Source organism: Myzus persicae, unplaced genomic scaffold (genome assembly GCF_001856785.1).
Source record: "Myzus persicae strain clone G006 unplaced genomic scaffold, MPER_G0061.0, whole genome shotgun sequence".
NCBI classification, from domain to species: domain Eukaryota; kingdom Metazoa; phylum Arthropoda; class Insecta; order Hemiptera; family Aphididae; genus Myzus; species Myzus persicae.
In genome coordinates, this window is record NW_019104266.1 from 1352159 (window position 1) to 1379068 (window position 26910).

At 30.1% G+C, this 26910-nt stretch overlaps 1 protein-coding gene across 3 annotated transcripts; it reads right to left on the reverse strand.

The window, feature by feature from the left end:
- Positions 1–26779, reverse strand: LOC111040624 (atypical protein kinase C). Of its 3 annotated transcripts, none has more exons than XM_022324585.1 (12): positions 24974–26779; positions 24043–24093; positions 23867–23952; positions 22912–23086; positions 22734–22844; positions 22504–22670; positions 21636–21870; positions 19973–20153; positions 19501–19619; positions 19265–19434; positions 19044–19159; positions 1–1131 (listed from the first exon to the last, which is right to left on the reverse strand). In XM_022324585.1, the coding sequence occupies exons 1-12, from the start codon at positions 25491–25493 to the stop codon at positions 1044–1046; spliced, it is 2019 nt and encodes a 672-aa protein (XP_022180277.1). In that variant the 5' UTR covers positions 25494–26779; the 3' UTR covers positions 1–1043. The 3 variants fall into 3 exon arrangements, with proteins under 3 accessions (XP_022180277.1, XP_022180278.1, XP_022180276.1); XM_022324586.1 differs by having other exon boundaries at positions 22504–22673; positions 24989–26777; XM_022324584.1 differs by having other exon boundaries at positions 22504–22673; positions 24974–26777.
- Positions 26780–26910: the final 131 nt, after the last annotated feature.

Consider the following 26910-nt stretch of genomic DNA (forward strand, 5'->3'; position numbering starts at 1 on the left):
TTTTTTTATTCCTCTCTCTTTCCCTTTGCATATTATATATATATATATATAAATGACGATCCACCACGATGCACAGATCAGTCAATATTTGTATGAGTGTGTTATGAATAGATCGGGTAGGAGGTGAGAGCTGGACATTTTTACACAACACTTGTACACATAAAAAAAATTCTTCTGCAGAACAAAGGCCGCGGTAAGCGTATACGGTGGGGTACAACACGTTTTTCACAACGAATAAAAACATAATAACACTAATAAATAGTAATAATAATAATAGTAGTAGTAGTAATAATAATAATAATGTTAGTACGTGCTACACGGTCCGTTAAATCGGCGAGTTAATTTTTTTGTCTGGCCGTCGACGGCGTGTGAGTGGGTGGGTTGGTGAGTTTGGGAGCTCATATTATTTTGTCGTCATCAATAGGCAAGTGATAACGATGTTTGTTTTGCATATATCAAACATACGCGTTAGAGACGAACGAAGTTTACGGTAAAAAGTTGTATCCGATACACACACGGCAACATATACATTATACATCTTATATACATACATTATAATATACGTAAATATAACATAATATGTATATTTTTTTTATGTATACAATGGAAAATAAAGCGAGTAATATATGTCGAAGAGGAACTAAAACGTTTTAGAATTTGGTTTTGAAAACGAATTATAAAGTAAGTTCAAACCGAAAATGATAAATCGTCGGAATAAGTTGAGCCATTGAAAACCGTCGACGCCGGCGACGGACACGCGCGAGTAACTATATATAATAATAATCAAATAATTAAATATTTTTAATAATAATATATAAAATAAATATGGCCGTCGTCGTCGGCGGATTTGTATCATTATAATAATCACATTTTTTTTTTTATGGGGGGAGTACTTATCGGAGCGGTAAGCAGAACCATCCCCTAGACGGCGGCCTGCCGTTGTCGGGTGGCGAGTCGATGGTCGTCGAACAGGGACAGTCGGCTTCGTGATGGTAATGCTGCATATTGTGGGGTGCGGCGTAATCGTCGCAGTCCTCCTCGTGTCACACGTTGTCCTCTTGCGACATCAGCAATGGGTTCACGTATTCAAAACCCTCGAATTCGGACTGATCGATTTTCTCGATGACACGCCTAAAAAAGTTCAAAAATAAACACAATCACTAATGATTCAATTTGTTCGAGTCGATGACGTTATACCTTATTATATATTTTTTTATTATTATGAGTAAATTACACACATATTTCAATGTTAATCTTTATTTTATATTAAGCTATTCAGTGGCAGGAAAAGCTTTTGTGGGTCACACACAAATAGGTTTCATTCAATCGATCGGGTAATACGAGGGGACCTGGTGTTAAATAGAATTTATATTTTAACTTTTTAAGTATTATATTATGTTCAAAACTTAAGGAAAGAAAACGATATTTTATAGATCAATCGTACGAATTCCAAATTTTCATTAAAAGATAATAATTGAAAAAGTAAATGTAAAGTAATTTCAGGACAGAACTGTAATTATCATAATACCTATAATAAAATATAATTGATCACACGTCCAAAAGTCATATAACAGAGACTAAAATAATTTCAATATTACGCTTATCGCTCCTTCTCATCAAACAATTCACAAACGTAAACATACAATATGCATTGATATTTAACACTCTGTGCATCAAGTTACTTGTTAATATACCCCACATAAGACAACAAAAGATAATACTATAAATGAAACTTATTACATATTATCGTCAAAGTCTTAGGTCCTTAGGATATTAGCTGTTTGTGTTAGACATTGTAATATTACAAAAGCAATACGCGTCCGTATAAACGTCTCAGTTTTTCAATAACTGTACATTTTTTTTTTATGAACAGTACAACATTTTTTGAATTCAAAAATGGTCAGGATCTAGATTTCAAGGATGAGGTTTTCACAAATATTGACCCAATTAAATTAATCATAACAGTTTATAAACATATTTGATTGTTTAACAGTTTAGATTTGTTTCAATTTGGAAACACATTTTTGAGCATATACATTTCTCATTAAAATAAGATCCCATCTATTTCTTATTTTATTACAAAAACTTTCATCTTTGGGGTTTTTTGTAACAAACTAATTATGACGATTCATTAAAAATGTTGAAGTTAAACACAAACGCGATAGCAAACAAATATAATTTAAACATCTAATTACGTATTCATATAGTTCAACAAAATACAATTTGGTCTATATGAATTTAGATTTTTACTAGAGAACACTTATATTCAATTCGTCGATCCCTTGATAATTTGACATCTTGTCAGGAGTTTAAATTTTTCAATGAGTATTGATTTCAACATTTTCTCCATCTTATAAGTTATGGAAATTTAGTGTATTTATATATCTCATACTAATTTACAAAGGCGGACAGTTAATGTACGTAATTAACTGAGTTAGTTAAGTAAAAGTCAACATAAGAATGTATCAAGTTATGAGTTATCAAACGATAAATTCAACTCTCAAAGTTTAAAGTTAAAATTGATATAATACGAATAAATAAGTAAATAACTCGGTAAAAATATATAATTTTAAATATTATATGAACTTTATTACATGTAAGCGTGTACGTACATTGGTCCCAGTGCATTTTAATTCCTAGTTTAAATAACTTATTTAAGGTATATTGTATATATGTGTACATTTAGGTTATTCACTCTACCACTGTTGTTTAACAACAAACAACTTAAGTGTAATTTCAGTATCATATAAATATATGATTATTGATTACAAACAACAAGCATTGTACTTTGAATGACTTCGTTGTTTAAAAATTAGGTTGATGTGTAAACATGAAAATAATTTATTTAGTTAACATTAATAACCTAGCCTTAAATTAAAACACATTTTATTGAATTGTATGTGTTAACAACTTAAATTAACTATACTATAATTATAAATAATATGTAAATAACAAATTATCAACAAATTTAGATTCCACGGCATTTTTTTTTATGCAATAAAATCTTTAAAATCAATTTTTAATATTTTACTTTGAATAAATAAACACTTTTTTATATTAAAAATAAAACATTTATCACCTGTATGTATTATTAAACCAGCGTTATGAAACAGCCATTCAAAGCAAAAAGTCAACAATTTTTTAAACTGTTAAATAAATAGCTCTTGTAATACAAGCAATATTTGGTATTCACATTTATGATAGATATAAATATTCAAAAAAATTGAAAAGGTCCAAAAAGGAAAGACACAGACTATTATTTTGTCATTGAGATTTTAACATAAAATGATTAAAAAAAAATTAAGAGTATGTTTAATTATAATTATAGTATTGGCTGAAAGAGCATTAATAAGAGAAAGGATGATATCAAGGGTGGAAAATATGATCTATAGTTCTTACAAGTTACAAACTATTTAAATGTTTTTAACGTCAACTTATTCGTACATACATACAAATCCTACATACCTGTATTTAAATATAGGTAAGGGCATTTTTAAGTTTTAACCGTATTTTTTTCAGGCCTCAATAACTTTAGAACATTTAAGGTTTGATCACGGACGAAATAAAATATAATAGTATTCTCAGATACGATAAATTTTTTAACAATTTATTATTTATTAGTTTATTACAAAGTAGTAAAGTTTTAGAAACGTTTTATGCATTATTAGCATACTAGTATGTAAAAAATATACACATATACCTACATCAAATATTTACCAAAGAATCAATGTGTAAATGTCTAAAACGAATACGTAGTTAAACGGCACAATTGTATTATTAAATCTATAAAATGGAACTGAACCATGCAACAGATACCCAAATAAGAATTTAAAACGAAATCAGAATACTATATACGTGACGGTCCATAAAAACTCACATAAGTGATATAACCATTATTTATTCAATTCGAATGTATTAAGCATTTAAGTGTATGCGATTTATACAGCAGTATAGGCTACATAAGAACGTAGTGAATATAACAACGATTTATCCCAGATGAAAAGTACGAGCAGAAGCAACACCGTCAGTGGTAGGAAACTATTAAAATTAGAACTTGTCTCGTCGTCGCAACGGAGACTGTAGGTTTTTTTTGTTTATCACAGAACAATGAATATTTAGTTGGCGGATCCCGTGGATCACGTAGCCCTGTACTACATACATAATATATGTGTATATCATATATTATATTTAAATTATAATGAATAATTGAGAATTCTAGTGTACTTGGAACGATGAGTGGTGTTGTGCTTTTTCCCGGCTATAAAATACACCGTTATTAAATCTTGTAAACCCCAATTCAGTTTCCTTGTCACGCCAAGCCCCGAAAAAAATAAATGTGAAGAGGACGAACTTGAGCTAGAATGGTAATCGAAAAACTTCCCTTTCTTTTTTTCTCGCGTTTTTCATTGTATTGCACATAAGAATTACTATACACGTATATTTATATATACTGTACTTGTCTGTACCCTATGGCCAGGGGGTTGATGGATCGTAAAATTTCTAGCGTTTTTAAGGTAATGCTCGGTCGTAAAATTGCGCTGTTCATCTCCTAAATAGTAATAATAATAATGATAATAATAATAAGGGAGCATACTGTCTCTGCAGACTCTGCGCGGTGAATGACGTACAGCGCTGTATATGAGTATAGAAGTTGAACCTCCCTTATTCTACTCAGGAAGGTTTTACGACTATATTTTTTTTTCGACTCTTCGTCGTTTTTGGACTGTTCAACGACGGAAGCTATAATGCTATATATATTTATATATAATATATACTGCCACGCAAAAGATCGTAAAACCAGATCCAAACTAAAAAAAATTCAACGAGATTTTCCGTTACTGTTTGGCAAGCAAACACTATTATTACTGAATAATAATAATGAAAACAATTAAACCCTAGACTGTAGACAACCTACAATAAGGAAGAACAAATTTAAAAATACATCCCATAATATGCTATACCACAATATAATACGTAGCAGGACTAGTTCCAAGATATAGAATTAACCGTTTTAACTGTCCAGAGGTGTACACTTTAACGTGTTGTCGTTGCAAAACTCCGTTCTTACTAATGACGAATATTACAATAGTTATTTTACCAGCTATTATAGGCGCACAGACTCGCCACATGTAGATACTGTGCGTTCGGCGGCGTGTACCTAGTGAGCATTGCGGTGCACCCGACAAGGTATTTCATCCGTGTTATTATACATTGTACAATTCTGGAACTCTCGACTTTGGTGCGTTTATGTACGGCGGGGCCCGAGATTATTTTTAGAGAACGCGAATATTTGCAGATAATCCGTCAGATTTTGGCTCAAAGCCCCGGAAAATAAACTCAGTTATGACTTATACTAATATATAACGACACTGAGTCAAATCTTTATTATATATAATATTATATAGATGTATATAGAGTTTTACTGCTTGCATATGTTGTTACCAACGCCCCTGGGATTCATCTCTATAAATAAAGCACCAGACACACGCGCAACAAGCAATCACACACACATACACACGCATCTCAGACCGCGGAGAGCGTGAGATGTCGCCAAAACGCGTTGACCGGTGTGCATATAATATATTATACAGTATACACGATGCGATACATACACGCGTGTCTCTCATACTATGTATAACAACAATATTTTAGTGGACACGCATCATCATCATCGTCATCGAGAGCGGCGGAGGACAAATGGCCCTCCTCTTCTTTAGAAAATATGAGCGCACATATTTTTCATTCTCAGAATGTTTTTTTTTTTTTGTGAGTCCGTGCGTCTATCACGATATGCTAATTCGGGTGCTAAATGAGCCGTAGACAAAACTGTTATAATATACATTATAGAGGAGGGTTCGATGGGTAGAGAAGACCGCCGTGGAGAAACCGGAGAAAAACACGCGATGAGCGTGAAGGAGAAAAGAAACTGAGAATAAAAAAACAGCACCGAGATAATGAACCAATAGGTAGGTGTCAAACGGAGGGAACGCCACCACGGTTATCTCACGCCCCGGGGGATGCGCCTAATAGCAATGGACAACAATAATAAAGCGGACAATGCGACGAAGAAGAATTTGAATAATTGCGCGTGTCCTGACAAATTACACGACGTGTCCCTTTGACCTTCGCAAACCGTTACACTAAAATATTGACATACACACACACACACACACACACACGCATACACCCGGGTGGTCGCTTTTCAATTTGTAATTTAAAAACCGTAAATATGTCAAAACGGTAGCGCGCGACAATTGGGGAATGACTAAAATAATATTTTCATAGCTGTTCTACCGTGATTACTCAATCTCGGTTTGTATACACATATAAGTATTTACAATACTACACGGATCCGGGATAAAATTCAAGTACATCAGAGAAACTAGAACATAGTAAAATGGTTTAGTTTACTAGATCTGATTGTATATAATAAGAATTACAAAATCAATAATGAGTGAATATTATGATAACAATCACTATATACATCACGCTATACCAACACAAATATAATATTATAACACATCGGTAATTTTTTTTATTACCTATACCTATCAATAATATATAAACCACAAGTTGTTGAGAATTCTACAGCCAAGTATATCAATACTATATTTTTATAAAGTGGGCGGCGGCGTTAGTAAATTAAACACAGTGTAGTAGGTTTTAACAATAAAAGGCACTGAATTTTCTTTTTTAAAATGATTAACAGGATTGTATGTTGTGACACGCCAAAGTTCTATACACACATACACAATATATATATATTTGATCAGAACTTAACATAGACTTCAACACTATGCTACGTTATAATAATATAATTTTACAATTGTCGGCAATCCACGAAGATGAAAATAATGAGTTATTTGTGTTTTCATGCAAAGGGAAACACAGTTAAAGAAAACAGTAAATTTAATTTCGAAGAACTATAAAATGCAATACCATAATAACGTTTACACCAAGAATAATAATATTGACAAAACCAAACTAAAACAACATTAGTATGGCACGAGCACAAGAACAACGCTTTATAAAGCGCGAGGGGGTTAGGTATGTGTGTTTGTTTAAGTGCAGTATACGAATTATTAATTCTTCGTACCCCGCGCTCTCTGCAGAAAAAGGGTGCATGTAAATTCAGTCCGAAGTGAGAAGGTAGGTACATTATAAGTGTTTGTAAAATGTTAATTTATTCGAAACTATAAATTCAATTTTTGAATAAGGAGTTTATAATTAAATATCATAATGTTTAACCTATTTCAACTTAAATAACTAAATTGTAGTCATTTTTAATTCACCGAAGATATCAAAGCACTAATGATAACAAATAATCGCGGTTCATTATCTTAACGTCGCCGTCGTCGTGGAAGCTGTTTAATAAAAATTATTTATTTAGTTTGAACCAGAGTTTAAAAAAATAATTATCATCTACATATATTTAAAAATGGATCCCATTTGCCCTTTGTCACGGCATCAATTGAGAACGTCTCTACCGATTTCATTCTTATATTTTTAAATTAAAGAGAACATCACGGAGCAGGTTTTTAGGCATACATTTAGTCCCATAAAGTTGAAGTTGTAAGAGGAATGTGTACCTGACAATAAAACTACATAATCATAAGCGAGTCTCACGGGCAAAGCCGAGCAGGATGACTATAAATTAAAATATAATATGATTTACACTTAAAAATACATTTATTAAATCGCAATTTTTTTCCGGACAAGGCCTGAGGGAACAGCTATTATAAAGGTAAATGTTAACTATTATTATCATTAATGTTTTTCTTTGCTTAATTACATTCCTACTAATAAACCATGTACATTTTTAACTTTTTAATTAATTTATATATTATTATTATAATATCTTATTTTACCAGAATTTCGGGTGGAATTTACATGCATAAAATTACATATGATTCAATAATGTGAGACTGTGTATTAAGACCCGAAAAAACGATTAATTACATGATTGTGTCCAAATCGGCAGAGAAAAGAAATTATTAGATAAAAAAATAATGTATGAGTATTTTAACTCATACATTATACTATTATACATACGAGTCTATCTCGAACCATAACTTCAAGTAGAAGTGATGGGGGATTTGATACGAGAAAATATATTTCAGCCCCCCCCCCCCTTCCCCAATACAAATGTATTCTGCACACTAAATTACCAAATTTGAAATATATTTTGCGAGGATCTAGTTCACTGAGATAATTTGCGCTTTTCGCACCCATGATAGTGGTCCGAGGGGAACAAAACATACTATGTACAGCGGAGGCGGAACGTAACAACATTATATTAAACCTTTTATATTAGAATATCCTCATAATTCGGGACGGCGACGATTTTCGAGAAAATATAGATGGTAATATATTATATATAGCGTACCGCATCGCTGTTATTAAAACTAAGGCGCCGGGTTGGAGCCAAGAGCTATTTGCCTTCTTGCACACGCTGCATATAATACATAGCAAATGTCGACGATTTCCGAGGCGGCGCAGACGACTATCGGATCCCTAAATCGTCGTCGGAGACAAGAAAGCAAAAGGAGAGCAATAGAGCATACGTTTTCCATCTGTTATTTTATTGTCGTCGTCGTCGTGCATTATTATATAACGGGGCGATTGGCCCGTACGAAATCAAAAAAATAATACCACAATATAATACGGTTAGGGGGGGGGGATCGTGGGGTTCGTATATGATATCATGCATCGTCTTCGTTGTCGTTTGGCAATCGTCCCGCGGGTTTATGCGCGGCCGAATTTTCCCGATTTTTTGGCACGACGAAACGCGAGATCCTTCCCCGCTACCCCGGGCCATTGTCTACAAAAACAGCGAGCGAATACTCTACCGAGAAAACTTAACATACATGCTGGATTTATCATTTATTTATTTTCTATGTACACTCAATTCTCGCGGCGACATGTTCAAGTACACGTGTATGCAATTTCATAGTACCTTGTACCTATATTTAAGAACAAATATTGTTCATTGAAACGCGTTTTGTATGGCGGCAAGAACTGCTCGAGCAGTCGAGCTAAAAATTAGCTCGGTAATTAAGAATCAATATTTTTACTATAAAATAGTGGACCTTATGTGTACAATATGTTGATATTATTTATCGATAGTACGCATCATCAATATACTTACAAAAAAGATTTTACAATTCGGTTTTTGAAAATTATATTTATATACTATATAATTGACTAAATATACCTATATAGTTTACTTTGGAAGGTCAAGGGCTGAAAAGTAGGAGAAAATTGAGTAAATTATACTATTATTACTATGAAAAAAGCGTCACCGTATGGCCGTGTGTATAACATAATATTACAATCTTACCGTGATACATGATAATATTTAATTCCTGCTCTCACAAATTAACGCACAAAAAATGCACACAAACTCAACGCGTATTCGCAGACTTTCAACATTGTGTCTCCCGCGTTTTCGGCGCTCGCATCGAACGTGTATACATTATGAAAGTATGTATGTACGTTGTCGCAGTGCTATTGTTATTTTTGTTTTTGTTTTTTACATCGTCGAAATGTGGCAGCAATAATTTAGAATCGCGCACGCACATACATTTTTTTAAACGATATAAATCAAACGCAAGAGATGCTGCCTGTTGGATTAAATAATAACGATATTTCAATAGATCGTGCAGTGTAGAAGTGAATTATAATACGCATTTGGAAGGAGTTCAGGAGAAAAAACAGATTTAATTTATAGACCACTCGGTAAAGTATGTACAGTGTATATATACAGTATGTTTGATTTTACGACTCTCGTGTGGTTCCTATAAAATATTTTTAATTGGCACTCGACGACGCGTTTCGAATAGATCAATAATCGAAAACTCGCTAGAAAGATATAAAAACACGTATATAACATTTCGGACGTTGAATATAATTTACAGAAGTCTACAATAATATGAAATACATATTATATACATATTATATTATATAACACCTACATTTTCTCCAATTAGTGCATGAAAATGTCACTGAACCGATTTCATTGATACACGAATTAATATAATTATAGTATAAAACGTATATTTTGTTATTAATTATCTATATTATTCAACATTTAATAATAATAATGAAACAACGAATTCAATGAATTATACGAAGTTACTCCAGTCATATAAAGAATTTATAGTTAATTTATATTTAGTAATAAATAGCTTAAGCTATCAACAACTCACCGTTGATGTCTTAAAAAGCTATAATAATGGAGATGAATCGTGGTATTGCTTAAATACAAGCATAAATTAATTCATTAATTTGAGATATTACGTGATTTTTTTGTATAATCTGTGTAGAATAATTCTACTGTAATTAAAACTTATACATTTTCAACTTTAAACGAGGTGTGAAAAACATACTAAATACCAGATTTTAAACTAGATTTATGAGTTATTTACAACCAGTTATTCAACCTAATCAAATTGTTTTCAATAGAATTCAGTCTTGTACAGTGCCAGATCCAAAACTTAGCTTTGTTTTAAAGGTAGAGTAAAAAGGGTGAAGGCTTACACTTGACTTTTTTAGGGCGAAAATCCTTATTTTAGACTTGTTGACGTACAAATGCACTACCTAATCAATTGCGCCACATGCATTTTCAATATCTCCGATAAACTACCCAAACGTAGGAATCGTCTAACAAAACCCAAAATAACCTACAAAAATTATGTTTAAATGATTTGTACGTGTGGTTCAACCAAACCATGGGTAAATAGTACAATAATAATTAATAACTCAAAACGTATAGCTGAATTATCTGGTGGTCGTCAATAACGCACACATTTATCTAAAAACGCATTATTAATCGTTTAGAAATATAAAACCACACACCAGTTAATATATTTAATCAAATAAAACTTGGGATTACGCGTATCTTATCGAAATGTTTAAGAGGAAGCTGAACCCGAATGTATTTTCTCTGTCTTACAAATGTATAACATAACAAAAACTGTTTTGCACAAGATAGCGAATCACTCAGGCTGTAGTCCAGGCTAAGTAACCAAATTTTCACGCTTCAAAGTGGAGAACATTTACTGTGCAACGTTGTTTATATATTTGTTTTTATTTTTAACAGTCTTTGCCATGTTATACATTTGTAAGACGGAAACAACACATGCGGGTGTAGCGTCCTTTTAAGATAAATCGCATCATTATTAGGAACTTAAAGTTACAAATTACAATATAACAATATATAAGTCTAAATTGGGAATGAGATTTAATATTTATACGCAAAGTCAACATTTGTTTTCCCGGGTTTTCAAGCGTTTTGTGGTACACAAAAAGTTGTCAGTTTTCAGGTAAAAAATTTTGTACTGGGGAAGTCGAATTTCACTTATTTTAGTCGAACTGCACTCGGGTAAGAAGCCGGTAGTAGCCGAACTGCACTTGGGCTCAAAAAAAGTATTCCAACAAAAATGTCATGCATTTATAGAATACACTCATTTCTTTTCCCACTTACAAGCTTAGGACTGAAAATGATTTTAATCATTGGCGTGGTTAAAAATGATTGTTATTTGTTTTATACATACCATTGTCTATTATATTATAATAATATTATAGACATATATTGAATCATAAAATATTATTTTCATTATTAAAACTTTTTTTTAAAACTAATTTCAATCCTTCTTTGTACTAATAATATATACGTACTTATAATTTTTTTATTCTTTTTTCAAATCGTCAAATATTAAAATTATTTTTTCAATTTATCATTTTTTTGTAGTAATATAACAAACTGCATTCTAAAAATGCAGTATTCGATGCAGTAATAAATGTGGTAATTCACTTTTGAGCATAGAAGTTAATATATTTTTCAATATCTTTTTTTTTCTTTTACCGTGTAGTTAGAGGTCTTGTGTCAGTATTTTGCATTAAAATATAAGTATCTATATTTGTTATTGTGTTAAAACATCAATAAATATAACTATACAAAGGTCCGATGTCAGAAATATATTCATCAACTACATAGTCACTAAATTCTTGAACAGCGTGGTTTTCTGGGATAGTTGACATAAAGTAATTTGTATAAGATATTTAGAATTTAACTCTTTTTTTGAACGAGTGCAGTTCGACTACTGTCTGCTTTTTACCCGAGCACAGTTCGACCATTAACTTTTTTAAACCCAAGTGCAATTCGACCATTTCTTTTTAGGTAATAAGTGCAATCGACTATCCCGGTGTACTGTGAGCAAACGACAAACACCACTTTTTTAAAGGTTTTTATAGGGTTTATTGTTTAAGGTAATTTGTGACGGTGAGTGACAGTTTTGTAAGGAGGTTAACGAAGAACACAATATTTAGAATCTTACATAAATAATAGTAACTAAGAGGCCGAAAAAAGTCATGGGCGTTATATTCGAATAATAATATGTTGGACACTATCGTCTCGATTCACTTAGCCCAGCGTAGGATAGTAGTATATTATTGTTACTAGGGCAGGGATTTAAATGCATTTTGCATTTTCTCCAAGTGATTAGTGGTAGCTATGCAATACTCGGTCTGGAACATTTTTTTCAACGCTTGTTGAACTGTCAAATGGATAAATAGGCAGGTTATTTTATTTTGCATATTTCAATCATAAATTCTGAAAGGAGCGATTAATGTATTAATTTTACAATGTTTTCTTTATTTTTATGCGTAAAAACACATTTTACGGAAGAAAAAAATACTTCATTTTTCAACTTCAATATTTTTACTGATAGGAGAGTGAATTTAGTTGGTACTTTGGGGGCTAAAAGTTATAATTCTTAATACTTTCTATTATAATAACAATCAGAAAAAACCAAAAAGAGGGGAATTTTTACATAAAACCAGAATTTGACAAAATTTATTTTTTATTCTGTTGTAATTCAAAAAATAACAGTAGACCTTTGAATTTGTCATCAAATATTTTTATTGATACTACTATATGTGGCTTAAATTTTAAAATATTGTAACTTTTTAAGGTATTTATAGACATATGAAATTTTGAATTCAATAACTGTTGATAAAAAAATGTATACAACGTTCCCCATAATTTGTTATTCAATCCATTAAGAATATATTAAAAATACATGGGCACGATTTATTTTTGAAGTACTTGAAGTTCAAATTTAAACAAAATTCGTTAAAATCGTGAAAATTTAGGTAACACTGAATAAAATGTTCTACTTTTATAACTGTTATATTATTTATATTAAATTATTGTAAACAATTTGAGTAAATATTTACTCTTGGAAGGTAAACTTTTTTTTTGTGATATGTACAAAAACTTATGTGAAATCTTGAATTAAATTTTCAAATTTTAGATATAAAAATCAATATTTTTATGTATTTCTAACTCAAAATAATTTCTATGATTTTGACGACTTTTTGTCAAAATTCTAACTTCAGAAGCATATAAAAAATTATTATGAATTAAGTAATCAACTTTTTTTCTAATTACACTAGGAACAACTTATGATGAATCTTGTAAATAATAAATGTTAAGTATTTTTTTTTTAACTTATTCACGTATAAAAATTGAGTTTAAACGATGGTATATAATATATTAAATGGCCAATTAGCGTAGAAAGATTGTCAATATCGGTAAGCTACGGATAGAGTTTAATGTCACGGAACGCGAATAATAACATAGAACATAGAGCACACAGCAGTCTTTCCTACTTCTTTCCGAAGTCCGACCCAAAACAAAAATAATGAAAGCAGAGAAACGAGTGCATTAAAGAAAGGAGGAAAAACTAAATAAATGCACCCACCAAAGGAAATAAATATTACAAAATCAGTACTTGCACACGTATATTATATTATGGGCACAAGAACGCGGCGGAGGGGTACTTTTTTCAACAGCTTGACCTCGGGTGACCACCACGACGTTGAGAAACAGAGTTTTTTGTGTAGTGAAGCAGCTGATCTTTTTTTTCTTTTGGCCGGGGTAGCAATTAAAAAGTGCAGGAAACAGGAGACGTGTGAAACGAGACTGAAACAGGGGAGATTCTGGGGGAACAAGTAATTATAATAATTCCTGGTCAAAACAATGTAGTGGTATACCCTTATACATTGTCGTGTGCTCCTTAGAACATAAAACTTCCCCGGCTTGTTATTATTATTTCCCGTTTAGGGGCCTCGATCGGTTTAAATATCAGGGTCACCCGCCGTAGTCGTCATCGTTGGCGAGACGGCCTCCGCCGTCATCATTATAATAATAGCCCTTTTGTCGTGAATGCCAAACAAAACGTTCACGTTATACATGGGTACGATTAAGACAAGGAAAAAACATCGACTGTATTACTATAGTGTGCTATGGTGGACATGGAATATGATTGCCATTCATTTCATAAAAAAATCACTCACTAACGGAGCAAACCGTCAACAATACTCAGTTCACATCAGTTTATTGTAATTTTTTTTTTGTTTTCACAGTACAAAACATAGTTGGACAGAATACGTCACAACGGTTGGACGTAGAGCAGAGTTTTCTACATAATTGTTATAAATTTGAGTTAAAGAAAAAATATATACAACGATTAATAAAGCATATATTGGACTGTCAGTAATTAATAAATTCCAAAACTACTAAACCGTTTTCAATTCAATAGATTTCTTGAGACTTGGAAGGTGTTTACATATTATTTACTCAACCTCTTTAGGTTGCCATAGACTATAGAGTGGCTTACACATGAATTTAGTTTTCGACTCACGCAAAAAGAATAAATTGTTTATTTATTTGTAAGGTTGCTATTGGTTACATATTATAATATACTATTATAATTATTAGTAGAAATATGGCAATTTAATACAATTTTTTTTTTTTAAATCTTTGAAACGGGCAACGGCGGGTGAAGCAGCTAGTGTAATATAATTGCAGTACAATCATTATCAAATTCAATTTTTAACAATTTTCTCAAAAACTAGATACCAAAATATTCAATACCGTTATAAGCGTTGAATAGCGTTTATAATTTTCAACAAATTTTATCAATAAAAAGTTCTGTGGTTATTGGGGATGAAATTTTTTTGCTTAAAATAAAAAATCAACTAACTGTAAGCTACGTTTTTATGCGTAGGATATCAAATTAACATGAATTTAATATTGAAATCACAGTTGAATAGTTATGATAAATTTAATTTCTGTAATAGATTCGCATAAAAAAGAAAAAACATATATGTTAATATACATGTAGGTACTGCCTAATATTTTCCATCTAGTAACATTAAAGCTGCATTGTTATAAATTACACAATACTTACATAAAATAAGTATTTTTATTTATAAGAACACAATATTTATGATACAAAATATAAAAAAAAGCGTAAAGCCACAATTCACAAATCTAGTACACAAAGAAAACACTGCAATAGAGCGGAGAATTTCACAAAAAAATAAATGCAGTGCAACTCGAAAAATTTTGAGGCAATAGTAAATTGATTTATAGACATAAAAAAGTTGTTGGTCTGCATGCTTTTAGGACGGAATACATGTATAATGTATACTGAACAAATACAAAATACGCAATGCCGTTAAAGAGATTTAAAAGGAAAATCTTATATTATTGGCGTGAATATATGTCGGAAAGATATTACATATATTATAACTTTTGTCATATAAACCACTTATTTTTCATATTACTAGTACCGTAAAATGGACAAAATTCTATTGCTTAAGAATGATAGACATAATTCAAATTTGACAGACGAAACAACAAAATAAGCCTTACATCTAACTTTTTCGTTATTCATAAATATTGAAGAAAAACTTTTTATGTATGCCCTTATAATAGATATTATAACATATAGCTTCTTTGTTATTGAAATTTGACATGTTTTATTTGGTAATACCGTAATGGTTATAGTACCTTAGGTTTAAGGACCACTTAATATGAATATTGTAATTTTGTAAAGTTAATAGCAAAAGAGTGCTTACACATTTTGAGGGCAAAATGTACGCATTTCATTTTTACCAATTACGAAACTTAGTAAAAAACAATAAAACTGAATATTTTATAGTATTTATTACAATAGGTAAGTAATTGCCATGTAATAGTATATTCTATGATAAATATATGAATATAGACATATAATATATGAATGTATATAGTATTATATTTATATGTATCAAACAGCTAGATGTTTATATTACAGAATCGAATACATATTGAGGCCTTAAGATTTCATGAGGCTAATACGACATAACGAAAAGAAATTCGATCCCTAAGAAATACTTGGGAAATCGATTATGTTGAAACCAGTCAAGTGGACAGATGTTTAATTATAATTAATTAATAACAATTGTTTAATTTTAAGTGTGGATTTTGGTATATATAAATATTTTAGTGAAGGATAATAGAAAATCTTACACCACACTATAAAATACTGATCATGTTTCGTGGATCATCCCATAGACGTGTGTGAAAAATATCCGAACAAAGTATTCAACACCGGGTGTTCAACACTCGTCACACTTTATTCACTAAATAGGCCCGGGATCCTGATATATTTTTATTATTATTGTTGATGTAGTTATTATCAATCATTTGAAAATTACTATGTAATATTTATAGGACTTCAAAAAAAAAAAAACCTAAAATTTTTTTTGCAAAACTAATCAATATAGTTACAAACTCTATAATATAAAATCGCTATCGCTTCGCTAACAAATGTATTAAACATTAAACTCAATTCCAATTCTTCGATCAACATTTCTACACGATTTATTGTTATCATTAATATGAACTGAGTGAATTTTATTATATAAATAATTAGTCAACACTGTGATTTATTACAAAGATATAATAAATATTAATACATATTAATTAATGCATTAAATTAAAGTTATGCGTCTAACGAGTATAGTTGTTGCTACATTGCATTCGTCATTTACAATTTCGGAATCTATAACTTGGTTTATTTCAATTTGTAACATAGCTACATAAGACAGCCTTTCTTGTCCCACAGTTGTTCTGAGGTAAGTTTTGATCCTTCGTAAGCAGCTTCCGTAAGTCTTTGTTTACGGCGTTTGTAGGTATTTTAGAAAATAGTTGTAAAATTCCAAATAATAAAGGGAACCCATGTTTAATTTTAAGTTGTAATTTCGAATCGAGTTGTTCAAAAAATATTTTTTAAATGTATTGAATATTTGAGTATAATACGTTTTGTAATATAGTCATAATTAATATAAATATAAAAACCACATACTTAACAAAAACTAAAGTATATCACTGTTAAACATTTACATTTCATGTTTTGTGTAAAATTTAAGTAGTAAAGTGTAAGATTGTAGTGAAATGTATGTACCTAAGAGTCAACCATTTAGGTACCTTATTAAAACGTTATTAGTTCTAAGTTATCTTATAAATAATGGAAGGTTTCCTTACAAATAAGGAAAAAAAAATAGTAAATACTTGAAATAACAAATGTAATACATTTTAGTCATAGACTATAGGTATATCCATATGTTAAAAATAACAATTTAAGTTATCTTAAATAAATGATAAACCAATTTGTTCTACATAGGTAATGCTTTTAAAATTTAAAATTATAGTCCATTATAATAAGGTTATACACGGGAGCGAGTTCAAACCAAGAGAGAAGGCGATTGTAGTCTATAGGCACGCAAATAAGGGGGTTAGGGGATTGACCACCCTAAAATATGCTATGTTTATGATAACAATTTGTACTCTTTCGATGTTGAATGTTTCATTTTCCCTGATGAAACCTTTAAAACTGTACCAAGTTAGTTAATGCATTTACATACTACAAAGGAATTTACATGAATAATATATTTCCTCTAGTTTATTCATTGACTGCTCATAAAAATGAACAAACCTATAATATAATTTATCAAGAACTTGAAAATTTGCAGAACAATATAACTTGACATTAAATCCTTAATTTACAGTATGCGATTTTGAGTCAGCAAACATAAATGCGTTAAAGGAGTTGCAAGAAATTTTTGATAACTTCAATGAAAGCATTGTTGACTTTGCTATTTACATAATGAGGACGACTACAGCATGGTAGGAGACAAGCTATCCCTCCAGAAATGTGGAATGCATATGAATTGTATTATGTATTAAGCCAAAGACAGAGAACAAACAATGTAGTAGTAGGTTTCTATTCAAAAACTGGAAAAAATCCTATTAAATCATCATTTTAATACTTGGAAGTTTTTAGAAAATATAAAAAATTGAAGAAGAAACCGAAAAATACAATTATTCAGATAAGGGATGGTCATACCCATACCAAATCACCAGTTCCCAAAAAATGTACTGCAAATCAGAAACGAGTTGATAATATATTAAGTAATTATATTCATTGCAAATAATAGAACGAAATCACCGTATATCTTAAAGCATTGGTTCGCCACTTAAAACTATACAATGATCCAAATACTGATGAAATAAACTAAATTTACAGTAAATATATGGTTCTTATTCCTTTGGTTTTCTTCCGACACAGACTTACAAAAAATTATAGAAAAGTGCATTGGACATTAAAAATAATGGATAAAATTACATTGGATGAACATGTATATTGGATATAACTGCATAGTTGGACTAAGCAAAAATTGAACCAATATTAATACTCCTTTAGTCTTATGCAACAATTTTTTTTTGAGAATGCTATGGCTCCACCCCCTCCCCTCCTCTGAATACACCACTGGTTATACAAATATACAATTCAATTAAGGTATGAAGATCATGTTTTTTTCATAATAGTTAATTTTATCAAATATACGTAAGTACAGACCAGTAAACAGTGTGCCAAGTGTGACAATATCAATTTTTGGCATTATCAATGTAAAATATAAGAAGTTATTTTTATAAAAATAAATGAACATTCATTTTTTAACAAAATGTGTTAATATTACTTATATGACAATTTTAACTTTTATGTAATATTTTAAACTTATCACTAATAAGTTATTAGTTTTTCAATTACCCAATCACCACTATTTATTAACTATTATTTACTAACAATAATTAATTAATAATTGAATCAATATAATTTTTTTAAGGAAATGTTAAATCTACTTACAGATCATCAGGTGTTAAATGAACAGGTTCATCTGTAAACTCTGGTGGGAAATTGGCAAGGTCACGATCAGAATCTAGTCGAGGCTTATATGGAGGGCTAACTTGCTTTTGTTCTAACTAAAATAATATAAATTATTTGATTAAATTGTTTTAGTGTTATGGTAATATTAACGATTTAAAATAATAAATGATAATTTGAAGTTAGTCATTATGAGGATTTACCATTTCCCAATCAATAGATTTAAAGAATGGGTGAGTTATAATATCATAGAAGCCAGTGTCTCGATTACAACCCAAGCGATCCACAGGATTCTTATTTAAAAATCCTTTCAAAACTGATGCTGCTTTTACGGAAAGTGATCTCGGAATACGAATAGTTTTTTCCAAAATAACTACAAAAAAAGTTTAAAACAATGAGAAAACTGTTTTTGAAATAACTTTTATTTATATTATATTACCTTGGAATAGATAATCTTCAGTATTTTGATCAGGATTTTCTGATGCTCCAGCAATATCAAACGGACTTCTGCCAGCCAACATTTCATACAATAGAACTCCTAAAGCCCACCAATCCACACTGAAAATACCAAACAAATTTAGCTTAACTTCAAGTATATTATTGGATATATTGTAAAGTAGTACTATTTTTTAAATATTAGTATATATAATTTTACTCTTTGCAGCAATAGAACATACTGACAATAAAATAGATCTTCTGTGCATCCCCCAACAACACCCCACCATAGTGCCAGTGTTACTGGACTCGATGGCAGTGTTGTGTAGGAATGCACAGGATTGGCTTGTACTCTCACTGGACAGAGTAAAGGCTACTATACTTAAGTATACAGCATATGTTTCATTCAAAAACAAGAAATTTATAGTTATTAATAACCATGCCTATATCAAATTTAGTTTTAAAAAAATGTATACCTAAATCCATAATCTTCTCCTCTTAAAATTTCTGGAGCAATGTAATTAGGAGTACCGCAGAATGTGCAAGTTGTATCTCCAGGCCTTATTCCTTCTTTACACATTCCATAATCCGTCAATTTTATATGGCCCTCGTGATCAAGTAATACATTATCCAATTTTAAATCTCGATATATTATACCTGAATAACAATGTAATAAAATGTATCATACATTAAAATATAATATACATACAAATAAAAAGTTTGAATTATAGATCACTATACAATTTTTCACTAATTATGAATAAGTATACTAAGATGTTTAATTCATTAAAGAAAAATAATAAATAATTATATTAAGTATTTATTCAGGAAAATAACTATTACATAATATATCTATAAAAAATAGAAAGTTTACTTAAAACTAGAATTAAACAATCAAAATGATTCCTAATATCTGTGTTCATATTCAAGCAAATAGCATTTATTACTAATTTTAGAAACTTTGCTCATAGAAAGAGGGTAATATTCCAAATAAATATTATTAATTAATATCTCCAGTAAATGCCTGTAGATTGACAAAAATAATTTAAATGAACTGGAAAAAAAATCAAACCAAATTATTAGTATGGTCACTGTCCATTATAATCCATAAGAGCTAAACATTTTTTTTAAATTAAAACAATTTATATGCTATTTAAAGGCAAAAACACAAACATGGACATTAATACCCTTTGTTAAATGTAAATTTAATACTACATTGCAGGTGTGTAGATAGCAATTTGGAGGGGTGACACCATATCTGTAGACAATTTTCACTACATACACTGTAAATTCTATATTTATATATACATTTACAAATTTTTAAAAAAAAACCATTTTTGCTATAGACATATGTTGGGAAAATATTCCCATCTTCCATATCTTTTTTTTTTAGTTATTCTAGGTTATTTTGAACAAACTAAGAACTTTTCACATTCGATTGACCCCCAAAGTAAAAACTAAAATACTAGTTCCAGTTTGCTAGCAGAAACCACTCAAATTAATAAAGCAATTTTTCTGTAAAAACATAGTAAAACCAATAAATTCATTGTCCCACTCAGAATCTAAAAATGCAAAAATATTTCATGATAAAATACATTTTTATGTAGGTAAACAATTTGAACAAAATATGCTATATGCTCAAAAATACCAGAAAACATTATTTTTTTGTAGGTTCAAGTAATAATGTAAAACTAGCTGTTCTCCTACTCAATTTTTCATGGAGTAGGTAATAAAAATAAACATGCAAACGCATAAATTCACAGTTTTTATAATGAGTAAATATCAATGCACAAAAATCATTTGTTTATGAATATAACGGATCAGTTAGGTCAAAATAAACTATCTGCACAAATACAGATAGTAGGATGAACATCAATTGAAATTATTTTGTTATTTATATACTCAAATTATTCACCATGTACAATATATATACAACAGTGTATTTGATGGCTCTTGGTTTTTTAATTTTATCAATTGGTATATGGTCTTTCCACATATCATGTAAATAGATTTGTAACAAAAAAAGTTACTTAATTATAAAATAGAAAATGAATTAAAATATTAATCCTATAACTGTATCAAGGATTTCATGAATTAATATAAAAATATTACATTAATTATTAAGAAACAATTGATTACCTTTAGTATGCAAAAAATTCAAAGCTAAACTAATTTCTGATGCATAAAATCTAGCATGTTCTTCAGGCAATCGCCTTTGCCTTTGCATATGAAACATTAAGTCACCTCCACGAACAAATTCAATCACAAAAAATAATCGGCTGGCCGTTTGGAAGCAAGAATGGAGTCCTACCAAAAATGGATGATTAGAGGCAGTCTCAAAAACATGTTTCTCTGTTTGTACCCAATCAATATCCTAAAATTAAAAAATACATATTAAATATTTTATATGTAGTCTCAAACTAACCTATTATGTTATATTCATGATGTCACAATCTTAGAAACTTATATTTATATAATATAAACACTAATAAGTAATATATTATAAAAAGTGCAGTGGGTTGTAGGCAGTTAGGAGTGGGTATATTTTGATTTTAAAAGAATGATAAATTATTGATTTCGCCAAGTACAAATTGATTCATACAAAAATGGTCAGTTTGCAATTTTTTATGTTATTATTCACAATTTATAAGTAGAATTAAGTAATACAAAATATTTTAGGAAACATAAATAAAATTAAGAAATAAAAATATTTTAGGAGTTAAAATAATTAATAGATATTAATGAACTAATAGGAAATGTTTTTCATAAAAAGGCCATAAAATGTTATTTGACAATAAAACATATGGTAACATACAGAATGCTTAAAATTAAAAAAAATATTGGACTTTACATTATAACAATTCAAAAATAATAGACTACTTCCCTAGAGATGTATAGCATAGTTCTTTAATAATTAATTGTAAATAAACAAACTGTGGGCTTGTTTATTTAACATCAACATTTATTTTGATTTTTAGCTATTATTAAATTAAAATATATTAATTACTTCATCATCTGTAACAAGTGCTTTTTTTATAACTTTCATAGCATAGATGCATTTGGTTTTTTTAAGTTCAACCATTAAGACTTTGGCATAACTTCCACGACCAATAACCCTAATTAGCTCAAAGTCGGCAATAGAATATTGACGTGAGACTCCAACTTCTTCATCACCTGCTATAAAATATATAATTAACAATTAAATTATATCGTAACAATAAAATTGTGAAATACTACTTTTCGCTTGTGGATCTTCAATGGGTACAGAATCAGCTGATTGATCAATAACAGAATTTTGATCAGAATATTCTTTTAAATCCGGTAAAGCAGTATCAGAGCTAGGTGTACCTAAACATTAATACAGTGTTCATGAAATATACATTATCATTTTTATATAATATATTTTTATAATTACTTAGAGATGTCTGTGAGTCACCATTGGTGTCTTCATTACCTACAGGATCATTAGTGCAAGTTTTTTTACCAAGCTTGTGACATTTTTTGTGGATAAGCAATTTGCATTGAATACATTTGAATCCTTGCCGGCCTAATCCCCAAATTCGATCATGACAGTATGCACAAAATGCTCGCTAATTATAAAACAAATAATAATTAATCAGTAAATAACTAATAATGTTAGTTACATATCACATTTAATTGAAACAAAATGTTTAATATCACTATTACTATATTACATACTACATTATTGTCATGTACTTGATGTTTAGTAGAAAAACTGCAAAATATTCCCATATTTTATAATTTTATTGAAACCAATGAATAAGTGTTTAAAATAAAGAACGCAGAACATAACATTCAAACTTATCTTATTTGTTGAGAAACATATATAGCCTTTAAAATTAATTATTATTATTATTTTTTAATAACTAGTTCTTATTTAATTAAACGTCAACATACTTTTTATCTTAATTTTGTTGTATACAGAATACAGATACACATAAAAACTAAATGACCTAAGACCTCTTTCTAACGGAAAATATAGTTTAAATAATTTAAAACTATTAAAAGATATTAATTGCTTAATAACACATAAAATAGTACAAGTGAACTCAATGTTTAACTGAGTATTATGTTATCTTAATTATAAAACATTTTTAAACTATATTATACTGATTCAATAACACAAAATGGATCAGTAGTACCTATTGTAATTAGTTAGTTAATTACAACATTCTTTAGATGTACCTTGTTTAAAAACTTTAAATATTTTGATGAAATTTTACTATAATGTAATTCCCTCAAGTCTAATTAAAAATTAAAAAAACATTTTTTAAATGGCTTATCGTCTCAAAGTAGAGTTAAGCAGAAAATCAATATTGAAATTAATACAATTTATTTATTACACATACCCTGTTAAACCTTTTAGGTTGAAAAATATGTCCATTCACTCGATATAGTTTTCTCCACCTTCTGGCTCCACGTCTGTATATACTACCTGCAAATTATCAATGTATTTTTTCCATAATAAGATAAAAATCTATATTTATCTATTTTTTTTTTTCATATTTTAAATTCATTAACTTACGATCTTCCCCTTGACAAGGCATTCCTGGTGCTTGTGGTACATTAGGAAATACTAAAGAAAATTTTTAATATTAATGATAAATTATTATATGATATTATTAGTAATTTAAGAAATGTTATGTATTGCAAATATAAATAAAAAATTAATTAGTCTACCATCTCACACATTCCAAATAGAATAAGGGCAAAAATTTTAAAATCTAGTATTATTATTCCATGTTCAAGCACGGAATTTAAAAGATACTAAATATTGATAAAAATGGATGTAGTTCTTACATGTATTATATAAAATAAAGAATTTGTTAGTAAGGTCTGATTGATCAATTGTACCTTTTCAAATCTCTTTAATTATACGATAGATGTTTTAAATTATGATTCTATTGTATTAAATACTGAGAAAAATATATTAAGAAGAATTATACTTCAAATTTAACCATGTATCTATTTATATTACTGCACTATTGCATTACTCAATCATAATTTAGTAAATTAATATCAAAATATATGTAATTATAATTTAATTGTTAACATGCAGTATTTGTGCTTAACGGAACTCAAATTTTAATTCTATGTCCAACAAACTAGCAATTTAAACTATACAAAATTTGTTAAAACAAAAAAATTAGGGAGAAATATTTAATATAATATACATAAGCCATCAAGTATATAGCTTTTTATTTAAATAAGTTTAGTATAATATAACCAGGTGTATTTGTATAAGTAACAAGTATATTATTTTAAATATTATCACAAGTAGGTAAATTGAATTATTTTCAAATAATAATGAATTAGAATTACTACTTATACTTTACTAACTGTCCACTAATATAGCTACTACTACAACTACTACTACACATGAATACACGCATACACACCCACACACAACATATCCGTATATTTACAAACGATTATGATTTTTTTGGCAACATTACCATTGTATTTGTTACCTGTGGCGTAAACATGGTCTTCATCGTCAGATATAGAAGGAGATGGTGATGGGTCATGAACACTGCAAGGATAATGTTGTACAATAGGAGTAGATTGGTAACCAAAACAGTTTATGTTTTGTCGCATAGCCATTGTCGATCCACATGAATCCGGCAAACTTAGAGAAGTAGGTGGAGCATACAAATGGCGTGGTGGTGGTGTTCTAGGTCGCGAAGGAGGAATAGTCTGATTTAACAATAGAGATAATGAACCCGGCCCTGTGAATTCTATATCTCCAAGTGAAGGACGACGGTAAAATGTGGAGGTATGATGATAGTCATCATCTTCTATGGAACCAAAACTACTAGTGCTGTGCAAGGACTGATGTTGGTAGTACGATGTAGATGGAGGAGCTGGAGTGGAAATTGGTACATGATGGTTATAAAAACCTAAAGATGACGATTGCCGTTTTGGCGACTTGCCTCGATCAGAAACAGTAGATGCGCTCCAGTAGCCCCAAGCCATAATAGACTAATTCTTTTCAACTTTCTTTTAAGTTCAAAATGTCCGTATTTACACTCTAACTAATGAAACTTTAAATAAATGTGTGTTCAAAATTCGTGTTTTGTCGAATTAAAAATAGGGTAAAAAGTAAAGCTAATGAGTCCGGAAAACATTAAGATTTTAAAATATGGTTAACAGGTAAGTGAAAATAAAGCTGTAATTTCCGCTCCTTAGAAATGTATTATTAATTCGTGAATATGTTTAAAACAAAAAGAAATATTTGTATATAATTGACTAATGACTCAAGATAGAATAAAAACCAGAACAAAGTATAAATAACAATTGATCCGATAATCCATGAATGTCAATTTCATTGACAATTGATCGAACATGGGTGGAAAGTTTTATTATTATTTATGATGATTCAAACAATAAATAAATATAATATATATAAGTCACTAGAATTCGCAAAGTATGTTTTTATTTAAACAAGTGTAAAACGCGTGAAAGAATTACCATTAATTGAATAATCTAGATAAGTTATCAACGAATACGTAAACGCACAACCCGTCACACAAATACGAACGGACACGTTGTACGCGATACGGGAAAGCGTTCATCAACTACCGCGCAACCCGACGACAAATTGAAAAATCAATAATAATAATAATAGAAGTAGAAAAAACCTACAGTACCGACGCCCTACGAGTAGCGCGAAACTGTTTGTTTTCAACAATTATTATTGTCATCATACCGAACGCGTAACGACAGAATTATTATTTTTACCGTCGACATAATAAACCACAATGCGATGTGTATTGAGCTTTTTGGAGACACAACAAGCACTTCTTGTACCACTGGCGGCCGTAAGGAGGTTCCACCCTAAAATCAAAACGCCAGAGCGCCGAATCCGCCGTAACGTACGGTACTTCCCCGCACGTCCCGTTCTCTAAGCCGTTGTAGTGGTAGAGCATAGAGGGGCGGAATCCCGCCTGATTCCTAACACCCTCACCGCAACTGTTCAAGGGTACCCGTGACCCATGTACCTAACCGGAAGGCGGTGGGGACATGAGTGCTGAAGTGGGTGAGGAGGGCACAAATAATAAGGTTGTATATTGTATTGTAGTTGCAGTTTTGCCGCGTTTGGCCGAGACAACGAGACTTAAATTTTGAGTACCATTAACATGCACATTATTGCTATTATACATAACACATATATTGTCGTTTTAAATAATACCCTACTTGGCTACTGGCTATGTGTCAAAGAACATTGGAAAGAATTTGATTAGACTTGTCGAGTGTTTGGTTGGAAGTGGGGGGGAGGGGGGGTGTTGGACTTACCGTGTATCGTTAATTCGGAATCTTTATTGAGTTCGTATAATCGAACGGCTTCGTCCAATTCCATTTGTGTAGATAATATACACGGATCGCCTAAATG

Excerpts from the sequence above, each read along its gene's own strand:
- LOC111040624 (XM_022324584.1), bottom strand. The coding sequence starts at position 25,493 with ATGGCTTGGGGCTACTGGAGCGCATCTACTGTTTCTGATCGAGGCAAG. Across the intron at positions 22,674-22,733 it reads TGAAGATCCACAAGCGAAAA|CAGGTGATGAAGAAGTTGGA; the intron begins GTAGTATTTCAC and ends TATATTTTATAG. Across the intron at positions 20,154-21,635 it reads GAATTTTTTGCATACTAAAG|GTATAATATATCGAGATTTA; the intron begins GTAATCAATTGT and ends ATTGTTATTCAG.